This window comes from Drosophila biarmipes, chromosome 2L (assembly GCF_025231255.1).
Source record: "Drosophila biarmipes strain raj3 chromosome 2L, RU_DBia_V1.1, whole genome shotgun sequence".
NCBI lineage: Eukaryota > Metazoa > Arthropoda > Insecta > Diptera > Drosophilidae > Drosophila > Drosophila biarmipes.
The window spans coordinates 11,613,872-11,639,292 of record NC_066612.1 but is presented as its reverse complement, the minus strand read 5'-3'; the positions used below and the strand labels follow the sequence as shown (position 1 = coordinate 11,639,292).

The 25,421-nt window shown below is 41.8% G+C and overlaps 1 protein-coding gene across 1 annotated transcript; it reads right to left on the bottom strand.

Annotated features, from left to right (window-relative positions):
- Nucleotides 1-7,321: 7,321 nt before the first annotated feature.
- LOC108032601 (cAMP-dependent protein kinase catalytic subunit 1) lies at nucleotides 7,322-23,726 on the bottom strand. Its single transcript, XM_017106528.3, has 2 exons — nucleotides 22,004-23,726; nucleotides 7,322-10,085 (listed from the first exon to the last, which is right to left on the bottom strand). The coding sequence occupies exon 1, from the start codon at nucleotides 23,363-23,365 to the stop codon at nucleotides 22,304-22,306; it is 1,062 nt and encodes a 353-aa protein (XP_016962017.1). The 5' UTR covers nucleotides 23,366-23,726; the 3' UTR covers nucleotides 7,322-10,085; nucleotides 22,004-22,303.
- Between the last annotated feature and the right edge of the window lie 1,695 nt (nucleotides 23,727-25,421).

Below are 25,421 nucleotides of genomic sequence, written 5' to 3'. Positions count from 1 at the left end.
TGATAAAGAAGTGACGGGCGAGTCCATCAGCTTAAAGCCACGCGCCACCACTGACAATCAGTCTGGGTATCTTTTTAGCTTCATCGGTCTAATTAACGGACACTCGGAACTTGTTGCCCCGCCAATTGAACAACAAACGAGATGAGCTCATCCGAACAACAGCAACACCAACACCACTCTCAAACGAAGACACATTCCGAGGTAACACAAATCCAAGTTGCTCAATTAAATCGAATCGAGGGAAGCCGAGCAAATCAAATTAGGGGCAAACACGTTTAGTGTTTTTCGTTTTTATACCCGTTAATCGATGAGTAAGAGGGTATACTAGATTCGTGGATAATTATGTAACAGGGAAAAGGAAGCGTTTCCGATCCCATCCCATTAGTATAGACGAGTCGAACTACTCCTGACATCTTAGAAAATATAATAGCTGAACAGTTGCACATTCTTGAGGTGTTTAAGGAGCGCAAGTTTATTTCAGCAGGGTGCCACGCCCACTCTAACGCCACAAAACCACCAATAAATTTGGTTGTGTTTTTCAATACCCATATGCATCCCAAAAATGGTTTAAATTGGACCATTAATAAAGAAGTTATATGTAAATAAAGTGTGCTATCTCGGAAACAGCCAATTTGTTGCATGCATATCTCCATCTCTCTCGCACAACCCTTAGCTGAATAATAAGTATCTAACAGTCGAGGCTCTCGACTATAACGTTCTTTCTTTTTTTTACTTTTATTTTTTCTCTTTTTTTCCCAGCCCGCGGCAATTATGGCGACATCCAACGGGGCGGGGTGTTGTTTCGCTCCCTCCGAACTCGCTTAAAAGCACTCACACGCCTTGTGTGGCGAGGGTTTATCTCAATTTGCGAAATACCCAGATACAATTAGATATTGTAGGCCCACAGATATCGCCGCAACCATTCGCGTGTTAACATCGCTTCTAATTAAGCTGTGATGTAGCAGCGCCAAAGTGCCGGAGAGATTCTAAAACAGTGTGTGGGTTAATGCACCTTTGAAGTTGAGTACTCTCTAGTTTCGTAGTTCTACCAGCTTGACCACCAGCTTTCACCTGCCTGATATGATTGACCTTTTGATGGGACCAAAACAATGGCAAATTATCCGCCTCGCCCGTCCATATTCTATCATTAAATCGATCCAAGAGACGTTTGAAATCGTTGGGATTGGGATTCCTCGGCTGTTGGCCCGACGGAGAGTAAACAATTGAAAATTGCTGTACGACATTTGTCTGCTTTCGCTTTGCTTGTTGCTATTGCTTTCGGCCACGTTCCTTAATTACTCGTTCATTGCCTACCTGGTGGATTGGATTGCCCCGCGCCCCCTCGAAAATAATTATTTGCATTAACATTAACGCTGAGCATGATTCAGCACTTTGCTGAACCCGCAAAACTGTCTGATGGTCTCTGTCCACAGATAAGACGTGCAAACTAAAAGGACGGACTGAAATTTCACCATTGATTGATGGATACGGCTATTTGGCTCATGGTCACATTTGATATGTCCTGAAACAGAACCAACCGCGAACTATTTACAACCGCAGGCACTTAGTAAAATAAATCCAATCAACTGAAATGAAATTGACAATTCACTGAAATTGAAAAATGCAAAAAGAAATGTCCATCGTTTACCGCAAAGTGTAATCAGCGAAAAATACTATAATTATTCCCCGTTTTACCAATGTGTAAATGAATTAAAATTTGTTTTATTATTTAATGGCACTCGATGGGAGTGAAAAATATGTGAGTGGCATAACAGCCAAAAGCCAATGCCACAAATGCCGTAACTCTTCGCATAACCCACACGAATTCGCAGATTCCCCTCTTTTGGCCCCTTCGCATTTTGACTGACATGCCGCCCCCGCGTTCAAAATCGGAGCAAAATAAACACACGTGTGAACATGAATTGAATGGCTGGCCAAGAGATGCGCTGCAGATACAGAGATACAGATACAGAGGTACAGATACAGATACAGATATACACACACAAGACGTCGAGATGATGTTTCCTACAGATACAGATGCAGATACAGATAGATGAAGGCAAATCAAAGCGAAATTGACGTAATTGTCACAAATTTTGACTTCTGTTTTTGTGTGAGTGAGTGTGGGAAGATTTGGGACGCCAGGGGAAATGCTTTCCCAACAGGGAAAACCCCGTTCATGAGCTGCAAATATTATTGGTTAGCTCACCAGCCTTGGTCCATTTTAGGAAAGCTTCCCTTTCCAAAATTTTTCTGGTTTTACTCCTTTCTGGCTTTTCGTTTTTTTCACTTGACGCAAGCGCACTGCCACCAAAATATTTTGGCTGAATGATTGAATATCCAACTGACAGACTGGCAACAAGTTCTGTCCATCAATTAATGACCATTCCCCAGAGAGAGATACTCATGATTTCACTTAAGAAGATTAACAAAAAAGAAATCTAAACTGAAAAATAGATACTGAAATCCAAGAGTCTGAAAATGTTTATTTACTTATGTGCGGGCTCTAATCAGTTTGTAGGCGTTTCGGTCAGACTTTAAGGAATATTTTTGTCTGGAAAATAACAACATAAACAAATTAGCAGTACAATAAAGTTAGAAGTCGTGGTAAAAATAGAACATTGTATAAATAAGTCTTCTAAAGCACTCATATGTAGCCTGCATATTTTTTACAAATCTGAATTGCTAAGCAAAGTGTAACTTAATTAATTTTGATCCAAATTAAATCAAATGGGAAAAATACAGATTAAAAATAGAAATAGAATGTGTAATCTGACATAAATTATCACACTAATTTCGCCGTGTGAGATACTTGAAAGCTTTTTTTGCCTTAATTACCTGACCCCCGCTGATTTGCTAGGTACACAATGTTTTTTATTTTCAGTTCCCGTTGCTTGCTTATCCCCTCGCCTTCTAATTTGTTAATAACGTTTGGTCAATAAAATTCCAGTTTATGGAACTGATAATACAATTATGTGGAACTGCTAAAACAAACGATTCTAAGTATATTTGGATACAGGCAAACACGTTGGGTATACAAGTCCCTGATCTTTTGAGTTTGTATAAAATTTGTTTTTTATTTTAGAAAATTTGGGTTTTTAATTTATTTCTTTGTCCTCAACATTTTCTGGCCTCTCGATCTTTATACGCTAAGCCTTTTATATAAATAAACAAAAATAATGTAGACAAAATATGCGGTTGATTTTATATTTTTCGCAGATATACCGAAAGTATTTTAAGCTGATTTTCTAGACTTTTTTGTAGAATTTTATGAGTGATTTTATGTGTGTATATGCGTCGTACGTGCTTGTCTGGACTAATTTGCTGGCTATTACTCATAGGGAATTAGCAGGGAACATCTCCAATGATCGAAAGATACTTGCTGCTACATCTAGATCCAGGCACAAGGCAAAGTCACTTGCGATGAATTTGCATATTATGAAATTACTCATTTGTACTTAACAACTTCTCGAGCGAGCTTTTGTTCATTTCCCCTGCTCCAGTTCACTCCGCGGCCCCGTCCCCCGAGCAACTTTTCATCCAATTACCAGTAAATTCACTGAAATAATTGCACATATTCGAACGCGAGGGGTCTGGACCGCTGAATGGATCGTAAAAGTTGCGGCCACAAAAAGGTTTACGAACGTCGAATGCATTCGCAGTCCCCTTCCAGTGGAAAGTGGGTGGCTGGGTGGCAGGGTCTCGGCTTTCGGGTGGGCTGGGGTGGTTGGTGCTGTCACTTTGTGTGCGCAGCCAGTCGGAAAATGAATTCAAAACTCGAGCTGACTCAGCTGCATCCAAATCGGGTCCAGGCCGCCAGTCAGCGGCGAATTCTCCCGCAGAGACCCGGAGAACTCGCTGTTATTTATCAATATCCAATGCTAACAATGCTTTGTTAATAATTAATTAGAGACGCTCACCTGGGGTCTGGGTGCACTACAAAAATGGGGAAGTAAAAAGTTTATACTCATGCTAGAATGAATATTCGTGATACAATTTTTTATAAAATAATAAATAATGAAGGAAATTTTATAAAATCGTAAAATTAATAAGTAATTATCAAATTATAGAAGTTTAATTTTATAAAACTTAAATTCCTGATCTTTTTCGACTGTTTTGTACAATATATTTTCCTTACATTTTTTTATAATATATTTTGTTAAATTATAACTACTTAAATATGCAATAATAAATTTAAATTTACCCTTTTTTATTTAAGTAAAAAATTGTGTAAGTACCTTTTCCCTTAACGGCTTATCCCAATGTTTATGACACCCAAAACGGGATGCAGTGGCTCCAAAAAGTTACGATGGCAATAAAAATTGACCGAGTGCACCGACTGGGTTCTGCCAGATGATGCAACCAGCAATCGCGGCGGAGCCAAAGTGAATTGTAACAATTATCGAGCGAGCGGGTACCAATTTCGACGGCGGGTTCCACTCGGGTCGCTTTGGGGGGAGTTACATATGCATATGTATGTTCAATTTGCGAGGCAGATTTCTGGAGGGGACAGAGTAGCGGGAAACTAAGTGAAACTGGCAACGCAACAGGCCACAGGGAATCAATCTTTGCCCACAGCTTGCACTCTGCCACTTTGCGAAGTTTAACCCGTTGATGCTCTGTTTAAAAGTTGGCTTTCCCTAGCCTCAACTCAGACTGATGAATAGACTTTTAATTAACGCGTGCCTGTGTCCAACCTCTGTCACCATTTCTCCTCAGCATTCCCTGAGTGCCCTGCCCTCGGAATGTGTTTGCACAGCTGCCAGCACTTTGCGGTAGTATATATAGATACATTTAGTCGCTTTTTGAAACGGGAATGGGCGCCCAATCGCCATCGGAATGCTCTGCTCGATTTATGGCAATTTTAAGTCCGCCCATCCGAAATATAGTTTCGTGATTAATATAGAATTTAAGTCTTAGAAATGCGCAGATAAATTATGCGCAGCATTTCATTTGTGCGCCGAAAATGTTCTTGTGAATTTTTCAAATTAATTATTCTTCTCTATAAACTAGCATTAGGTTTATCCCAGGTAGGTTCAAAGTCCTGACATCAGCAGTGTCCTTGCCGCTTTAATCTCCTCCTAGTCGCATCTCGTTAAACGTATTTTCAACTTATTTTCCAATTACCAGATCCAATTGCTTGCCACCTTTTGCTGGGCCAGCACAAATGGCAACAAAGACCAGAAACAGACAACGGGGCACACAGAAAAAGCAAAAAAAAACGTCCAGGCCACATGCATATAGATTTCCTCAACCACAAAAGGCTGGAGAAATGGTTGGTGGGGTGGGAATCTAATTGGTAAGACGGTGACACATTGAAAAGAGCCGTTTCGCTTTCTTCTCCCTTTGGATTTTGCAAGGCAAGCCAGAAAAACAATCCACCCAGGCGCTCGAGGGGGTGGGGATAGGTGTCGTACAGTGAACTCTACTGAAAGGGCACTCAATATTGGGTACCTTACAATCATAAATAATTTACACATATAATGGTATTTGGTTGGTATTTATTTATAATTTAAAGTCAAAGGTTTCGTTAATGATACAAGCATTTAACTGGTAATCGATGATACCGCATTTGAAAACCAATCATTGCCAGAATGATTTAATGATTTTACAGTGTTAGATAATAATTGCATTGGTTAATTAAATCAGCATGTGCTCATAATACTTAAACAAAATTATTTATAAGCCACTAGGGGGATTGCTGTGGCGCCCTTGCCTGACTTTTTGTTGAAAGCCATTTCCATGGCACCCTTACATAACGTATATTTTGAAGACCCGCAATGCCAAGTGGCATTTGATTATACCTGTCTTCAACTCTTGCATCAAATTTAAGCCGAATTTCCGCCAACTATTCATCGCATTTCCCGAACCGGATTCCCATTACCATGGGGTCTGGAGCCGTCTACTTATAGGGGAAATTCGTCTTTGAAGTCTCGCACACAGGGCCCGTGCCGATGTTCAGTTGGCCATGTCGGGAATTATTATTTCACGTCGCTGGCCTGCATAAAGGAAAATTCCCTTGCCCCAGGCCCACCGCACTCGCACACACACACAAATCATAAAAGCTGCTTAGCTGTCCTTTCGTGCATGTCCTGGCCAACTTAGGGACAAACTTGGCGAAAGGAGCAACCACGGTGGACGGCGGAGCCAAAGAGGCTAATGCGAGCCTGGCCGAAAAAGTGTTGCTATAAATAACCTGAGACCCTCAGCTTCCTTCCCTCGCCCTAACCTCACTTTGTATATAAATATGCATGCGCCCTAACCTCACATTCCATATAAATATGCATAAACGGGGGTTCGATAGTGTTTGGGCCACACATAGCGTGTACACACGCCAGCATTTGTCTGCAGCCAAATTCAAGGAAACAAATAAAACAGTATTTTCCTTCTTTTCTGTGTATTTCCCTTCGCTTTTGCCCTGAAATGTGTAATGTAAGGGGAAAAGCCGACGGCAAGTGTGTCACACATAGGTGTATGTGGTGGAAAATCGGAAGCGAAGGAAAAACGAAACAAACCGAAAATTATGCAGAACTTTTTGACAGTCCGCAGTCCTTTTGAGTTTTCTTTTTGCCGCTTCCTTTGTTGTTCTTGTTGGTTGGAACTTGTTTTTCGGGTCCGAAACTTTGGCAATATGGAACCAGAAGACCAACTTAAATTGATACGGATGAAAATGGAAATGCGCATACCTTAGCTGAACAGAAATATAGAAATTTAAACAGGAAAAGGGGATACAAAATTAGGTTTGCTTTGTTTTTAGGTTCTTTAAAACTGGAAAATTAGAATTTGTATTTAAAAAATGCAAAGCCAAATAACAACCCAGCTTGCAAAGTATCTTTCAGGTACAATTAAGCAATATTGGTAAAGATATGGTAAAGGTACTTTCCGAAGCTTTTAATTTTACCTACCTTTTTTTTGTTAAATCTATTTTTATATAATGGAAGATATTTGCAGTAGAAATAAATATTTGATAAATACAACCAAAGCAGTTGCTTCGTAAAAAATCTAATATAAATATACTTTATATAAAATTGATTAATTTTATCTGCCATCTAAGGTTTCTAAAGCTTTGGAAAGACCTCGGGCAATCGAAAGGGGGCAATGGTAAGGAATGTGCAGCACAGATGTTTTTCTTTTCAGAATTTGCTCATGAAATTCCATTGGCATACACACTCGCTTGGGAACCTCCTTGAGCCAGACCAGAACGAGGTAAGGGACGGCTGTTAGCCATACCAATCTCCAGTCTCCGGCTTCACTTCGAGACGGCGTGACAAGTCCCCCCGAATTCCACCACTTCAATAAGAACGCCCACTATTTGTGTATATACTTTTTAAGGATTTCAAATTCATTTTATTGGTTTTTTCTTTGTTTGTTTCTTATCCTTTGTGTTTTCTTGTTCTCTTCCTCTCCGCTTCAAACCATCGATATACTTATAATTCTTTTACTTTTTCGCAAATTTGTTTTTTATTGTATGCTTGTTTGTTGTGTTTGTTTGGTTGTTTTGTTTGTTGTTTTTTTAAGACTTCTCATCTTATTTGTTGGTTTTAAATATATATATATTTGTATATATATGCACTTGCTATATAAACTTAAATGTATAAACTAAATTAAATAACTTGAATTTTGCTTTCTCATTTTCTTGCGTTCTGGTTCCTGTCACATATATAGTATTCATGTATATATTATTCAGTTAATATGTACCTCGCACGCACTCACATGAAACAACAACGAAAAGGTTTCCTCCTTCCGGCTAACCTAACCGAACAAACTTTTTGACTGAGGGGAAAGCTTGGGGAGTAAAAAAAAGGATAGATGATATATTAAAAGTAGTACAAAGTAGTGCATAATGTATCTTTAATACAAGAACGTAAAGCATTCAAATCGTTAGTCAGATAGTAAAGCTCAGGTTGGGCTCCTCAGATACTGTATCTGCACACTTAGAGGACAGTGCCGACAACAGTCACCGTAAAAAGTTAACTAACACAAAACAAAAATTGCACAAAATTAAAGATCGACTCCTCGCTCTCTTACTGCACATATGTTTCGAATATATATATTTAGTTTCATATATCCACATTAAAGTTTATGCTCAGACTACGTAGATTATTTTCAGAATATGCTTATGTGTTTTGTCCGTGTGTTTTTTGTATTTTTCTTCATTTTTTTGGTGTGGGTGACTGACAATGGACACAATTCAAAGGATCGCCGATAGTTCCTCAAACAAACTGATCAGAAACACATAAACATGTGTATGTTTCATATAAAGGGGAGACAATTTGGTTGTGATGTGAACATTTCGTGGCTACAAACACCGCCTTCTTACGCGATTGATTTCGGTTTCTCTTGCTTTGTTTACTTTTATTTACCATTAAATTTAGATGCTTAACTAACGCCTATTTATGACTTTTGTCTCGCAACTAGTTGAACAAATAATCATAGAAAACATAAAAGGTATTTATAAATTAATTTTATTTGTTACGATCCCGAGTTGCTCGCGCTCCTTATATACCTCTCCTCTCACAACAACAACATAATTCAAAAGTCTTGACTTTTAAAAATAAATAATAACAGGGAAAGCAGTGCGAAGGGGTGCCACTTAAACTGAAAGGTGGCTTGGAAACGATTTCGATATCTCCTGAGGCCAGGCAAACTAAAATGATTTCCACACCTCTCCGCACGTAACGAAACAATAAATATACTCCGATATCCGATCGATATTTACTTGAATATAACTGCTATAGTTGCCTTTTTCTTCTTTCTCCTCTTCATTTCTGTCTGCTCCAAATTACTATACTTAGCACATGATATTCTCTTTGTTCTGCTCTGGGTAAGTATAACGCTTCAATCTTTGTGTATCTATAGACATGACTCCGTCGACATCTTCGGCATCCGCTTTCTTCTTTAATTTCATTAATGCTAAGTTTTATACGTTTTATACACACAAATTTCAGTTGATTTTTTTTGCTTGTTTTCTTTTCTTTTCCTTTTGTTTTACGTGGCTTAAAGTTAAACATTTAGATTTGTTTTCTTTACTTTATATATTTCTTGCTGCGTTTCAAATGTATCTTTTATCTTGTGGTTGTTACTGTTACTTGCTTTAGAGTTCTGAGTAGTTGATGTGGTTCCTTGCGAGTGGTGGATGGATGGATAGGTAGGTGTTTGGACTCTGATTATGGTTCCCGAATATGTTTCTGGTTGTGGTTCTGTTCTTACGGGGCGGGCGGTTGGTTTATTGTTGCACGTCGTCGCTGATTGTACAACATTTATATACGCGAATATATATATAAATATCTAGAGACATGTCTGCGGTAAAGACGCCAAATTGTCGGGGCTGCGTGAACTCAAGCTCGCTGAGCGGGAAGGCGGGGTCAACTGCGGACTACTGATTTCACTCACTGGTCACCTGTGGTCACCTGGTTCACTTTTGTCACCTGGCGACTCTGGCTTTGGGTTTTTCCGAGGACTTCAACTCGTTTCTGCTCTTCTCCCCTACACATAACACCTTTAATTTATCGTAAGATTGGCCTGCTTCTTTGTTTGCTTGTTGATGTTGCCATTTTTTTGTCAAGCACACTGTGTGCGCCATAATTTTTGTGTTAAATTTAACCTTTGTGTTTTATTTAAAAATTATTAAAGCGTTTTATACTCTCAACTTGTTATTGCTGCAGCTGACTGAGTGACCGATCTGGATCGATCGATCGAAATGAATCGAAATGAAATTCTTTAGCCCTGGCTTAGATGACAATTCTCCTGGATTTCCTCTTTCACATTCTTCACTTTCACTATCGCTTTGCTCTCGCTTCTGTTGCTGGTTCTTTATCGGTTTCTCTTGTATTCTTTAGTTTAGACTAAGCTACGTTTACAACTAAATATCTGTAGTCTCGTGGTTAAATACGCTATATGTTATGAATGAATATTAATGGGTAAGTCATTATTTTATCGGTTTTTATATCTTGTTGATTCGGTATCCGGATTGCAAATCAAATCGCCTTCCAAGTCCTTCCACTCGGCTTCGCACACCCGCCAGATGAAAAGATTGTTCCGGCTGTGTTTGCTCAAACTGTCCCACTTGAAGACGCAGGGAAATGCTGAAAGATACAAGGAAAAAGAGTTAGTTGTGTCTGCAGACTCAATCAAGCATGCATTTGCATAATTCACAATTTATTGAGCTCGTCTCGATCGACTTTGACTTCTTCCGATCCGATCCGGTCCGGTCCCAGAGCCACCCAACCTTAACTCGGGGCCCCGCCACACTTCCTACTCGGGTTTCTTAACCTCTGCCGCATATCAAATTAAGCTCAAGCATACCCACTAACTCGTTCAGCACACAAAACTACCGAAAGTCAAAGCGAATCGATTCTTTTAATATGTTTAATTTGGCGTGTGGCTATTTCTAGTTTCTCAACGGGCTCAGGGCAATCAGCTGGGTCAAGGACGTCCCTGTGAGTTTAGAGAACCAAAGAACTAGGGTGAGTGAACGTATATGGGTGACTGGACTTGTGAATACAGGGTTTTGTGTGCTTTAAACTGTTTCACTAACTTAAGGCTCATGAGGTGGGGTAGTAACTTTTTTAATGGCTACTAATATGGCGATTAACAAATGTAATTCAACCCCTGGTAATGACCTATCAAAAAAAGCTTATATCAAGTTGTAAAACAGTATAGCATTGAGGATGGTTCTTGCCATCCAGGCTGATGAACGATAACTGCGCTATTGGCACTTGAATCGAACGGTTTATAGCCGACCGCTCCCACAGAGACAGTGGAAAAACTGGGCTGGAGAAATTTTCCCATGTCCCCGGGCATATTGGCATGTTAAAAGTTTTTATAGATTTTTCGCCTTATCAGCACGGCACATGCTTCGCTGCTCCACCCCCAGCCATGGGCATCCCATGACGTAAGCCGGCCGCAGCAGCGTGCTATATTAAATCTCTTACACGAAGCACACACTCAACCACTGGCACAAAAAAAAAAGGAAAACGAAAAAAGAATAACAAGATAAAAAATATTTTCAGGCGGCACTTTATCGCTGAAACAAAAAGCGTCACTGAATCGCTGCCGCTGCACCCACGCAAAGGTAGCCCTGTAGATAGAGATACACACGTTCGGGTATCCAAAAGCGAAACCGGAGAGGTGCAGTGCAGTGTACCCGGCCGAGGTATCGTATGTGAGTCGCTGGAGTTTGGCATTGAATTTACAAGAGATCTTTTGTCTGCCTTTGTCTCGAATTACATAAGGCCGAAAACCGAAAAATTATGGCCAACAAGCGATTGCAAGGCGGCAGGAGGGGGCGGTACATTACGTGAGCCAAGTAACAAAACTAATGGACGCAACTTTCACCGATCGACGCTGCCCTTGAAGCTCCCCCAAAAAACAAAGACCGACTTTAATGTAAGAAAAGTCTGCCTATTTATTATTGATACTAAACTATAAAGGCTTGAAGAGTACACGTGCGAGGGAACCACTGAAATATTCATAAAATCTCGGTGTTGCATAAAACATTCAAAGTTGCCCCGAACAAATCTGAAAACTCATTTGGTGTAACAAGTTTTCCGAGCGCTTCAAACTTGGCTGAGAACGCGGTTGAATGGCTTTGGGAAGGGCCAAGCTAGAAGATACAAAACGGAATGGCGGCAGGTGGAATCTTGGCAACACATTTGACCTCTACGCAATGACAAAATTGCTGCCAAAAAGAACAATCAAAATATACTTATTTATAACGAACGGGTATGAGAGTGAAAAAAACGGATACTTAAATCATATGAAAAATAAATTAATTTATATAAGAAGATATTTCTCTTGATTCAGCCCCTTCACAGCCTGGCGCAAAAGACGAAAACCATTTCAATAAATCAGCCAACAAGCAAGACAGCCACAGTGGACAAGCCGAAAATATCTTTAGATATATAAGTAGATGCATATACGATCTATAAATGAACATATTTCACAGAGATTGTATATCTAGCAAAATATGATGAAAACTGTGTTCGACCAGCTGCTGTTCTGTTGCCCTGCCCCAAAAAAAAAAACTCCTGAAAAATATTCCCCGATACTCCACTCCCGACACTCTTTTGTATCTTTCCTTTGTTACACAAGTTATTTACATATTCCGGGGCTTATAAATATTGCAAGCCACCCACATACAAACGGTGTAAAAATACCATTCACGATTTTTCACTTTATTTATAGTTAGCCCATTCATTTGCCTCGAAAAACTCGTCCAGTCGACCACTCGACTGACTGTCCTACAGTCGAGCTTTCACATTCCCCACTCGGTTAGGTTGGTCTGGCAAGGAGTCAGTTGCCGAGTTTCCCTTGACGGTAATTACGCATTTCTAAAATGCAGTCTGTGTTTGGTAGCCATCAAATATTCAAGGCCTGGAGGCAAGGGAACCGACACAGCTTTTGCTGTTTGGCTGCCAGAAGTGGAATGTGTCGTTGTCCCAGCACCAGTCCCTGTTTTCCTCTTTCAGTCCCAGGTCGCCGTCGTTTGGCCTTTTCTAAAATGCACAAAACACTAAACACACACGTAGGGAAAAGGTTGAACTAACGAGACCAAAGTCAAAAACTATGTCAGCAATCTTCAGTGCCTAACCAACATCCATGCACATCGTCAACTGCTTAGTTTTGCGTTAAAATTGCACACTCAAAGAAGTAAAAAGTAGTTCCCCTAACTTTTAAATACTCGGAGACAATATTGTTGATACTTTTTGGAAAAAATAAACACCATTGGACTCACATTTGCAAAAGTAAAGTTAAATACTTCTTTTCAATACTTCATTTCATTTAGAAAATTTAATTTATTTGAAATAAATATTTTGAAAAAGTACCTTTGTATTTCTAAAATAAATGTCAAATATCCTTATACACATGTGGGAAACTGAGGACCCCAGAATTATAAAAGGTACTGTAAAGTTTATAAAAGTGTATTCCAGGGACCCCGCGTTGATTGGACAAAGTCGTTTATATCCTTTGAAAGAAGACCTGATTCGACTTATGACTCCCGACTTGTTGAACAAATCAATTACAGAATGTGTTTCTTGGAAATAGAAACGGTCTGGAGTCCAGAGAGTAACAGAGCTGTCAAAGTTCAACACATGAATTAGACGGCTACATACGAAACTCTCATTCCACCCTGGCGATTGGCAACCATCCCTTTAATAAAAATTCCTGTCAAACGCTCTTCCACTCGAATGCCCTCGTCCGGTTTCCTTCGGACTTCGCCACTGGTCAATCAGGGGAGCGTACAAGGTTCGCCCTGCACTGACTCCGAGTTCAATAAACGCCGAATAAAGGAGATCTGCAATTTGCAATTCACATTCGCCGCTTTTGTTGCTCTGCTCATTCTCACAGCCAGACACTCGCTTTGAACCAGCAACTTTGTTTAATAACAAAACAAATGCAAGACCAGTGCAGAGGGCAAACAAAAAAGGAAAATTGCCGAATGAAAGAACACAGAACTGGAATGCGAGTGGGGATCGGCAGGCCAATTATCGAGGCGCCCGCCCATCGATGCTCTCGACCATCGCTCGTAAATCAAAGTGTGGAAAAGTTTTTGGGCTAAAAGAAATACGGAGAGTAGAAGAAATAAATGGCTAGAGGCTCTTGCCGGCAGTATCTAATGTCAATAAACTTTTTGGCTTTGAAACCAAATCAATTTTCATGCCAAGCGAAAGCGGACAGACATCATCGTGATAGGGCAGGAAAAGCGGAAAAGTGGGAAAACGGCGAGGATGAGGCCGCAAAAAGAAGGGAAAATCGATGCCGGCCCTCAAGACAAATCAATTAAAACGAAAATTTTACGTATAGTATACTCCTCTGAATTTTACATTTTCACATTTCCATCGAGCCGAAAGAAAATGTCAACGAAACGAATTGGAATGAAACGAACAGGAAACGGAAACAAGACAAGCGGAAGGGGGCGGTGGGAGCCAGGGGGTTCGGGGACCACGAAAGCTGATGGGCTGACAACACAGAAGCGCAAATTAAAAGCAAATTTCAATTTTTGCAATGACATTGTCACCGTTTTTGCCGCCGCCACTGTCGCTCTTTTTGTTGTAACAGAATTAACTACGAAAGTAATTAAAGGCCAGGGGCAGGGCAGGCCAAGATGGGGCAGGCTGGCCAGGATGGGCAGGAGGGACTGCCGGGGCTGGGTCAACCGGTGCCCGCAGGGAAGGCTTCGGAGAGCGGCTGATGGAGGGGAGTGCCGTTCCAGGGCTGAGAGGTGGCCATTAAAAGACTCAACTTGTCTTGCGCGCGCATGATGGCAATTAACATTACACACTAACGCACCTACTACCGTAGGCAGATCTTTTAGTTTTCAGTCTAAATACCCTACAGATTACTCAGGAAAGTAGAGGTCATAAAAATAACTTCAATGTACTTTAATCTGAAAGATTAAAGTAGGAACATGACTCATTTAAATATCTTAAAAAAACATAAAAATGATATATTGAAAATGTTGCAGATTCAACCTTTTGGTTATTATATCATGTACTTAAACAACTTTTGAGTCATTTAAAAAAATCTTAATCTCATTTTCATATTAATATTTAAAAATTATTATCTCAGGAAGCTGGGTCTGAGGTTAAAAACTCTAAAATGTAAGTGTATTTAAGTTTCATTTTAAGGTCCATTAGGTTCATTATCGGCCCTCGCTGGTCTTACTCCCCCGCACGGGCTAAGCCACTAGGGCCAAGGGAGGGCTGGGGGTGCACGAGGGTGGGCAGAGGATTTACACGCAACAGCGCCGCCGGCGACATGGCACACAATTTGTGCGCTGCAATAAAATAAAATTAAAATTTGAAACAACAACGGGGCAGCAACAACGTCGAAATATGCAAGTAAAGAGGCGGCCACAAGGGCGGAGCGCGGCTCGAGTGGGTTGAAAGATTCAGTGGGAAGCTGTTTGTGTGTGGAGAGCACTGGGGCGTATGAGCGATGAGCTTAGCCATCGCCATCCATCGTCGCTGCTTTTTTTCTCCCCCATCCCTTGGGCTACTTTCCCATTATTATCTCTGCGCCGCTCTCATTTCACTCGTAATTATGATAAGACAGTAATTACATTTATCTGCTGCTGGCAGCATTCGACACCAGCAGCTGAGGACAAAGCCAACACTTGGCGGCTTTAATCGCGACCACATTGCGTATGCGTAATGTATGCAAACGCGTTGCGTATACGTCATGTTGTGCCAGCCAGCGTCTGGCCAAGGTGAGTGCATAGAATTAGTTAAATTATCAGCGGACGGCCTTCGAGTGCTAACTGCTGCGACTAACGCAGCATGAAATTGCGAGGGGGGCTGGATGTGGGTTTATAATATTGCACACGACTCTATAGGTCAAGGACACCTTGGCAATTGTTTATGAGTGATTAGAAAATGCCCAACAAGTGCCGCGATCGTACGCAAATGACGTCAGTCGAACCCAAAAGCCTTTCCATGCGTAATAAACCCAATTAAATTGAGCACATGGAAAGTAAAGAATAAATTAAAGGCAGCAAAGAAAAGAGTAAGAAGTCATAATAAACGAGGGCGGGCTAAAGTGTTTTGTCACCCGAGAGATTGATGATTCAAATAAGATGATTCAATTAAAAGAAAGCAGAGTGGCAAAAGCAAAAAAGGTTCAAGTGCAGACCCTTTGCCCAACCCCCTTTTGTTTTCAGTGTTCAGTGGGTGAGTGTTTAAGAAATAAAAGGCACAAAACCCACACACAAATAATTAATCAATAATTACGCCTTGCGTGAGCAAAGGCAAAGAGAGCTGGGCAAAAAAATAAATTCATTTATTTGCGGCCACCTAGCACCTGGCCTCTAGTACCTATCACACCCCACCACCACGCCACGCCCCCTCGGGAGCCGCCCTCTTTCAATGTCAGCCCAGCAGCAGCAGCAACAACAACAATTATTATTGATTACATGTCAATTGTATTGAGTTGGCGGGAACTAGACGGTGGCCCCAGTAGCACCCCACCGCCCCACGACCGCATTCTAATTGTATTCCTGTGCCTGGTTTTTATCAAATTCAATTAGACGCACGACTATAACTGTAATTGTGTGTTGGCCATCGGAGGAAAATATATAGGTATCTCATGGATACATGAAAGGGCTGCGGATGGGGAGTCAATAGAGCGTCTGTTATTGTGTGGTCTTTGTTATCAGGACACATGGAAATGGGTGCATCAAAGCGATGGTGATGATGATGTAACTGGCAGAAACTAGCACACCAAAGTATTCCGACTTTATCAAAGACCTTTCTGGCTTGGGGTGCATATTCTTAACCCATTTCCACAGAAGCCCCAAGAAAACAAATTAAAAGAGGAGGAAAAAAAGTGTCGTGCAAACCAGAAATGCTGGGAAACTTGGGCTAACAGTTCGGGAAAACTGTAGAGCGAGCAACCGCATAAATATGAATCTAATAACTCTCTTTGTTTGCTCTATCTCGTCTTCGTTCTTATCGCCCCAACGGTCGGTCGCCAGCTGTTGTTTGGTTTCCAGCTTATGCCCAAGTTTTTGTTTTAGTTTTCTAGCCCATTGTCAACAGCAACACAACCTCTCTCATATGACAACTGGCGTCAATAAGTATTTTTAATGATTCCATGCCGATAAGACCTCGAGGGGCAACACTCCACGATGTCCGTTTGTTTTGCAAAAGTCCGCACTACATACCTAACCCTAGATTAAAACGAATCAATGAATTTTCAATTCGCAGCAATATGATAGAAAATATTGAAAAATGTTTGTAAGGTTGGGTCTACATTTTTTAGACCGGGAAATCATATTTTTTGTCGCGCCCGAAAATCCAACATGAAGTCATTCCTCTCCGTCGAATGCATGTGTGCATAGCACCTGTCCATAAATAACCGGCGGTAAACAACTGGGAATGGGGGGTATAAAAACGAAAACTAAAACAGAAAATTTCAATTTTCATTGTGCAGCGTTTTTCCATGTTCAATTCTATTTTATTTGCACATAAATTCTGAATGAAAATTGCTGGTTACTGTGCGGGACAGACGGACAGATGGAATGGCAGGCGTTAAGAGGGAGGGATGAGTGAAAAAGTTCGCGTTTATCTCACAGATACACACCGCATAGGAACGTGATGGGCATGTACCTCGAACATTAGATGCGCTTTAATCAAGTGGAAAGATTGCATAGGAGAAAAACCCTCTGCCGAGCTTGCTTTGCGTTCTACAGAATGCAACCTAAAAGATTTGTAAGTATGTTGGTTTGAATATAGTAAATCTATTCATTCTCTTGAGTGTGCTAACTATAGGAACAATGTTGAGCGGTTCTGTTAAATTTGTATAAAAGAAATTAGTTAATCTTATCGACAACTATTTCCACACTCAGAAACAAGATAAATTCTTAGATAATATTATAAATATATTTATTCTTGATTGATTGATTAGATAGATACATTAGTCTTATCGGGAACTATTTCTTCTACCAGAAATAAGGTAAATTCTAAGAAACAGAGACAAGCAGAACCCTGATCAATAAAAGAAAAGACAAACAATTGAGTGGCCGAAAAGCATATGATCCACATGCACCGATCCTGATCGAGAACACATACTTTATGGGGTCGCCCCCCCATTCGCTGCGAAAACACAAGCTGCCCTCGCATTCCGCAAGAACGTATAATCATACTAGGGAAAGAGTAGCGAAAATAAATAAACAGCGACTACAATTTTGAAAGCAAAAACGACGAAAATAATTGCACAAATGAAACAGAGGGGAAAAGACGTGAAAAAAGGCAAAAAATTAAAACGAGCACAACATGGCGAGCGAAGCTGCCGCCGACGTGTGCGTTATTTAAATGATTTTGCCAGTTTGCCTCGCTGCGGCTGTCTCAATTTAAATGCTTTTTATAGCCTGCATTCGGCGACTGCCACTCCTAACATTTTCAAAGGGGATCGCCGGGGGTCCAGGGGGCCAGGGAGCCCCAAAAGACAGACACACATGCGAAACCAGTTTGCAAAAGTGAGACGGAAAAACCAAGCCAAACCGAACCGAACGAAATGAAACGGAGCGAAAAAGTTAACAAAATCAACAAACACAGTTGGGGCAAAGGCAGAAATCGTTTAATTTATTCTTCATGCGTACGAAAACGAAAATACAATTTGAGCTTCGCTTTGCCTTCTTTCTCGCTATTTTTTCTCGTGAGCTTCCTTTGCATATTGCTCATACGTCGCGTTGACTCCGTCAGTCAGTCTCTTACGGATTACACGGGAAAAATTAAAAAAAAATACAAATTTGATAGCTTTAATATAAAAATAAATATATAGGTTTTTTTCTTATGGCAAAAAATAAATACTGTTGAGTGCAAGCAAACAAAAAAACATTTTTAAATAAAGTAATTACCACTTATAACCCAATTTAAATTAACCCAATAGAAATTTAAGCAATTTAAACCATAGAAATTTAAACAAGCCATTTTCAAATAAAATCCATAAAATGGTATTTTATAGTCATTTTTTAAAGGGTATTCCAATTTTAATAACGACCATCGTAACGTGGTTCATCTTATCCCCTTGGACAGAATCTTAAAACTCTTGTTACGTTTTTGTATAAAAACTTTACCAAAAACTACGAAAATCCTCTTTAAGAAATTTGTAAAAATGATTTTTTAAACTATTGTTATAATCTCAAAAACACCCTACATTTTCTAGGCAGAAAACCACAATTTCTTTAAGTGCCCTGCCTTCTGAAATGAAAATGGAATTGGTCACCGGGGGAACCAGAACCATTTATCTTATTGAATACTCGGAAAATTCCGGGTTTTCCCCCGCCCGCTGACTTAATTGCTTTCTCTGCCTTACGACCATTGTCTTGCTGTCGCTGGGCTATTGTTGCTACCGCCATTTGCTTGGCTTGGCCGCAGTTGCAGCGCGTGCGGTATGGCAAGAGCCCGATTTGAGGGCACTGTTACAAGGCTGCCCGGCCTAGTCGCTCGGTCTCCGGCTGTCTGCGATCTGCCCCAACGCCACAGCCCCCGTTCCACCCCCGGCACCTCCTCCGCAATTAAGCCAAAATTGGCCAGACAACGTCTCAGATTCAAAAGCGCGTTGGCAGTTGCATTCTTTGTGTGTTTCAGCCACTAAACTTGGCTTGGTCTAGGTGCTTATTGGGGCACGACGAATGCGTGTCGAGACCGTGTTGCAGCACTTCTGAGAACAAGTTTGCTCAGCGACACCCAGCTGGGAGCTGAACTTTGGCTCCAATGTGCTCCAAATGTCTTCAAAATGCCACAAACTAGAAGACTAGCAGTACAATCAAGTTATTCAACAGGGAGATACTCCTCAAAAACTGGGTTATGTTTATCGAGAATTTAATTAGACTTCAACTAGGCAAATGAATTACTTTAATTAATAGGCTTTAGGCTTTAGGCTTATTGAAAAAATTCATCAGAAAATGCTACAGTTTTGTATGAAAATCAAAAAGGCAGAAAATTCATATGATTTTGCCAAATCCATTTGCATTTATACTAATCTCTGGAAAAAATAATCAATTTAATTAATTTGTAACAGCATTTTAAGCCAACGGAAAATAGTTTTTTCCTGGTAAAATAAAGAGCTCTAAAAATGAAAAATAGAAAGCAAACGGAAAACTGGCATTTGTTTCAGCTTAATTAGTCAACGATTGTAATAGATACTTTTCTAGGGAAATTACTTTGCTTTTAGTTAGTCTCCTTCCCTTTGTATTAAAATAGAGGCAAAAACCTTTCGTTGCCATAGCCCAAAGCAAAAGTTTAATTAGCTTATCAGTGAAAATCATAGACTAGGGCGTGCCTCCCAATCACCCCACTCCCAGCTGGTTTCTCTGCTGATAGCGAAGCGCCCACCATCCCCGCGGCACCGCCCACCTCCTTAGAATTGATAAACAATCAGAAAAGCCGTCGAGTTAATGTAAATAGGTAAACCGAGTGCCCGATACTTAGTACCCATGACTACGGACTCTAATTGACTTGGCCCAAAACAAATGATTGATGGCCTTCTCGAGCAGCAAGCTGGCAGGAGAAACAACAAAATGATTATAATTGGTGCCAATAAAAGTGTAGACGACACATGTCGCATGGAAATACAAGGGAATCGGCGGGGAAACATATATAAACAGCTGAGAGAATCCACACAACTCTTTTTGGGGCTAGGCCAAAGGTCGGGGCAAGGTCATGGTCGCCGATTACCGCATGTATTCGGGCATTTTTCCCTTTGATCTGCCATGGAATAAAGTTGCTGCACGCCCACCAAAACATTTGCCGAGAATTTACAAACTCATCTTGATTGCGTTTCTGTAAGTTAGTTAGTTTTCACATTGCCACAATTTCTAAACTTTATGCGGCTTTCACACGCAGCTCTTGTTTTTGTTTTGCTCTTGATGTTTGGACATAAAACTTATTATAATTTATTAATTACCAGCAGCGTTTGGCTTTGATAAAAGCAACACAATTTCGGTAATGGCCAACGGGCACGCAATAGCGAAAAACGGGGAGAAACGGCGAATAATTCATAAAATAAAAGATATATTTCTTTACTGCGCTTTGCTTTGACATTATTCATGGTTTTCTCTCCCCTTCTTGTTAGCCTTTCAAATGGGTCAAGTGTGAAAACTGTGGGACTCCCAGGAAATTAAAAATGGGAAAGCTTTTTTGCCATTTAATTAAAAGACAGAACAGTTTACAAAAGAGATGGAGTCCGGAAAAAAGTTGAGTGGGTTCTTAAAAAGAGGCTTATCACTTGACTTTTCAACTTTAATGCTTGTATAATGAGTACGGAATTTACAACCCCCACAAGTGCTGTGTAACTTCACTCAAATCACAGCGAATTCCTTTGAAGGTAATTGCTTTGCGTCGTTACTATCAGTTGTCTAGTTAGGGAGATTAGAGCCCAATGAATTACAGCCAGTTGTTGGGGTTTTGCGTTTACGTTGGCATTCTGACGCTTATTGCAATTGGTGATTGGATGTTTACGGGTATGGCGTGGACCTTTGGTGGTCCGGCCGTGAGTAAGTAGTGGTCATGCTCGACTTTATTCGCACTCGAAAAACATCACGTAGGGCCAGCAGCCGCAGGGGAACATCCGAGTGTGGTATGAAAGCCCAGTCACCGGGGGAAACTAATTAAAAGAATTCCGTGTACGAGCCACTGTCGCGGGCAGAACAATTGACGGACGAGCTGAAATGCCTTTGTCTCATAATCAACTCTCTGGCACTCACTTTGCAGCTCCCTCTAGAACAAGCAAAAACATTCCGCCGAAAGCAATCAATCAATCAAGCCGCTCGTCCATCAATCTCCCTCTAAAGCCAAAGTCAAAACAAAAACAAGCCTGGAATACCCTTGCCCTGAATACCCTTCTCCGGAGAAAGTACGGAGCACAGTCAATGGGTAAATATCTCATCCGGCCATGGTGAGAAGCAGCCTTCCGAGCGAACTTGCGGATTGATATATGGCATAATAAATAAGGCTTTCCCTTTACATCTTCTGGCGTCAATTGTAATTTTTCTTCATTTCTACTCTAAAGTTAGATAAAAGACTTTGAAAATGCACTTTTAAAATAATCGTACCTATTTTTTATTCGATTATACATTTATTTGGTTAATATATAATCTTTTCTTGGGACTCACTGAGCTTTATAATTTAAATTAATTAGGACATTGTTAAAACAAAATATGATTATAATTTTCAATTTATGAAATGTAAGGCTTTTTTTAAAATCCCTATTTTAACGACAGTCATCGCTTTTAAGTAATAGGTTATTGGATACAAAGCATTTTTCAGTTTTGGTAATGGTTTTAGGGTATTTATTAGTTAAAAAATATTTACAAAAGCTAAACACTAGATGCAATGTGAAATATCTGAGCAAAAGAGCATGAGGAACCCATACTTGGAATGGGGCTTTCAAGTTATTCAATTACTTCAGCCCTACTAAGACACTCGGATCGAAAGGTTGATAGCTCAGCCTATAAATTGAACAACCCCCAAACGTTTCATATATTGTCTCGCATACTTACGTTGATGTAAGTTGTTGTGTTTGGTAGGAAATCCAATGTTGGCAAAAATGTGGATGCGGAGTAGATGCAGACAGATAGACAGACGCAGATGTGGTGGCGGTTGTTGTGTTGTGGGGGCTGTTACAGTTGTTGTAGTTGTAAGTAGTAGACATATAGACAAGACGACGACAACGACGATGAGGACGTGGTCCGCGATGCCACGGCGGTGGCAACAGCAGGAGCAGTTGCAGATACAATTGCAGTTGCAGACGCCTGCAGAACGAGGGGATTTGAATTGGGGCTGACTGGCGAAGAGCTCCTCTAGAATTCAGCAAACTCCTTGGCACACTTCTCGGTGCTGGAGATCCGCAGCGCCTCCTCCTCGTAATCGTCGAAATTGCTCGTGTCGCCGGGACCCTTACACCGCGGAATGAACGGCGCCTCGATTTTCTTTTGGAAGATCGCAATCCAGTCGGTGGAGGCGAACCACTTTTGGTTCTTAATATCATTGACGCCCGCCTTCAGATTGCCGTAGCGCTTGGTCAGGTCCACCTGCAGCAGGTTGCGCAGCAGGTCCTTAAGATCAGAGCCAAAGTGCGATGGGAAGCGCACCTTGCCGGAGACGATCTTCTCGTAGATCTGGATCGGTTGATCCGCAAAGAACGGCGGATAGCCGGCTGCCATTTCGTAGACGAGCACACCCAACGCCCACCAGTCGACGGCCTTGTTGTAGCCCTTGGACAGAATGATCTCCGGGGCCAGGTATTCGGGCGTGCCGCACAGCGTCCAGGTGCGACCCTTGACCCGCTTGGCGAAGCCGAAGTCCGTCACCTTGAGGTAGCCCTGCGAGTCGATCAGCAGGTTCTCCGGCTTCAGATCGCGGTAAATGAGGTCCAGGTAGTGCAGGTACTCGAAGGCCAGCACGATCTGCGCCGCATAGAAGCGCGAGTGCGGCTCCGAGAAGCGACCCACCTTGCGCAGATGGGAGAACATCTCGCCACCGGGGACGTACTCCAGCACCATGTAGAGGTTGGAGTTGTCCTTGAAGTGGTAGCGCAGCGAGACGAGGAAGGGGAACTGGATGGCCTGCAGGATGCGCTTCTCGTTCAGCGTGTGCTCCACCTGCTTCAGCTTGACCACCTTCTGCTTGTCGAGGATCTTCATGGCGTAGTAGTCTTTCGTGGGTTTGTGCTGGACGATCATGACGCGACCAAAGGACCCGGTGCCCAGGGTCTTGATGCGCTCAAAGTCATCGAGGGCGGCGGTGTTGGTCGGATTGCGTCGCCACTTGTCCTCGAACTCCTCCTTGGCCTGCTCGAGGAACTCCTTGACCGTCTCGGCGGCATCGACCTTCTTGTTCGACGTGGTGGCGTTGTTGCCCATCTTGGAGATGGTGCCCGTTAGCGATGAGAGGCGGAAGGTAGCGCTGGCCGACACCTGGGCCTGATCGTCGCCGGAGCTGCTTGCTGTTGCGCCTCCTCCTCCTCCGCCGCCACTAGTGCCTGCTGCTCCGGAATCCGCTGCCGAACCGGGCGGATGCGGAACTATGATGGGACTTTTTGAGGAAGTGGTAGCCTGGTCCGCTGTGGGTCCTGCTGCCGCTCCTGCCGCGCCCGCTCCTCCCGCTGCCGCTCCGCCCTCCTCCTCGCAACTGGACTGCGCCTGTAGCTTGCCCTCGCCGGATGAGGAACTATGATGGGATTTTTTCTTTTTGAGGAACTGCAAAATGGACTTAGCTATTTTGCCGAGTTACGGGACAACGGTGCGGATGAAATGGTTGCTCCTTCGGGGGCCAAAGAGAGCTTCTCACAGGAGCCCTCTTTCTTCGCTGGTTATCCTGGTTTTGTGTGGCTTTTTAGTTTGGCTTTTGGCGGGGCGCTCGGTTTAGACGCGTTTAAATTCTGGTTTTAGCACGTTTGCGTTTGGGGTTGTATTAGGGTTTTGGTTTTTATCTAGTGGTTCTTAAACTAGTTTACACTTTAGGCTTAGACTAACATTTGGTTTAACACTTTAGGTTGCTTATGCTCGCGATTTACTCTATTTTTGAGAAGCTGCAAAGAGAAACGGAGAGAAAACGGCACAGATTAGCGGGAAATTTGGCTGTGGGCTAAAAATAAGAGTCCAGTTTTCCGAGATCTTTGAGCTGCTTTCCGCTCTCTTGGATATCTCACTTCGGTTTTGTTCTCACAGCGCTTTGTTGGCACTTTTTTAGGGGGTTCGAAAGCAGCTTTTAATCACTGAATAAATAAGCTAAACAAAATCACACATAAACTCGAATTCCAAAAATAATAAAAAGAGGGAGAGGGGGCGGGGAGCCAGAGAGAGAGAGAGCGAGAGAGGGCGACTTGCGATCGTGTCAAGTGTCAAACAGCTGATGGTATAGTGCCAGCTCACTCGCTCTCACGCACTCGCACGCACTGCTGCCTCTTCCTCTCCCCCTCCCGCTCATTTCTGTCTATTTAAATTATTAAATACGCTTTTTCGCACTGTCTTTTGCTTTGGCTTCTGTTTTTTCATTTCCCTTGCCTTTGCTTCTTTACATTTTACATTCACTTGAGTGCGCGCCTGTGTGTGTGTGCGCGAGTTAATGTGCATGTGTGTGCGTTGGTTTTATTTTGCGATCTCTCCTCGGCGCTCTCTTCGCAGGCACTTTTCCACATTTCGCACACTTTAAATTAGTTAAATTGGCCTTTATTGCTCGGTGTGCTAAATTTTCGCCTTTCGATTTGGGCATATAAAAAATCCCGTGGTTTAAACAAACACAATCGCACACGCATACACACACAGTGCTCGCTCGCGCACACAGGCACACACACCCGCACACAGATTGGATAATCGATTTTTTTACGTTCGTTTCCTTTTTGAGTTTGTTTTTTGACTTTGCTTTGCGTTGCGATTCCATTCGATTCGATTTACCTTTTTGCAATTAAACGACTACGATGCCAGCGATTTGAAAACACTTTCAGAAGTACGCCTCGACTTTCCGATCGATTTGATGCACTGTAGCTGTGGATTGATGGCTTAGATTAAAAATACCCGCATAGCCGCCGAACCGAGGTTTCCCGTCCAACACGTTCAAAAAATTTTTTTTGACTGAGCGGTGTGGCCGCGGGACCTGTTTGCAAGCATGCCAAAAATACGACGAACGGTCACGCTGCGAAGAAATGTTAACTGTTACAGAGCCTCCGGCGTATGCGCAATTTTGAGCAACAGCTGCTATCACCTTTTAGTTTCGCGCCATCTATAACAGAACTACTAAGTTGGCTGACACTTTGAACACTTTTTGAAAAAAGCGACAATGAAAATATTTTTAGGCTATGTTAAAATTCATAAATAAAATTAAATTATTAGGTAATTGTGATTCCTTGTTGATTTAATGAGTTTTCGGAATCAACATTAAATTTATTGGCGTCTTTTTGAACCAGGGCTACCAAGAGAT

Bases quoted from the DNA above. Each gene is read 5' to 3' on its own strand.
- LOC108032601 (XM_017106528.3), bottom strand. From the start codon at position 23,365: ATGGGCAACAACGCCACCACGTCGAACAAGAAGGTCGATGCCGCCGAG.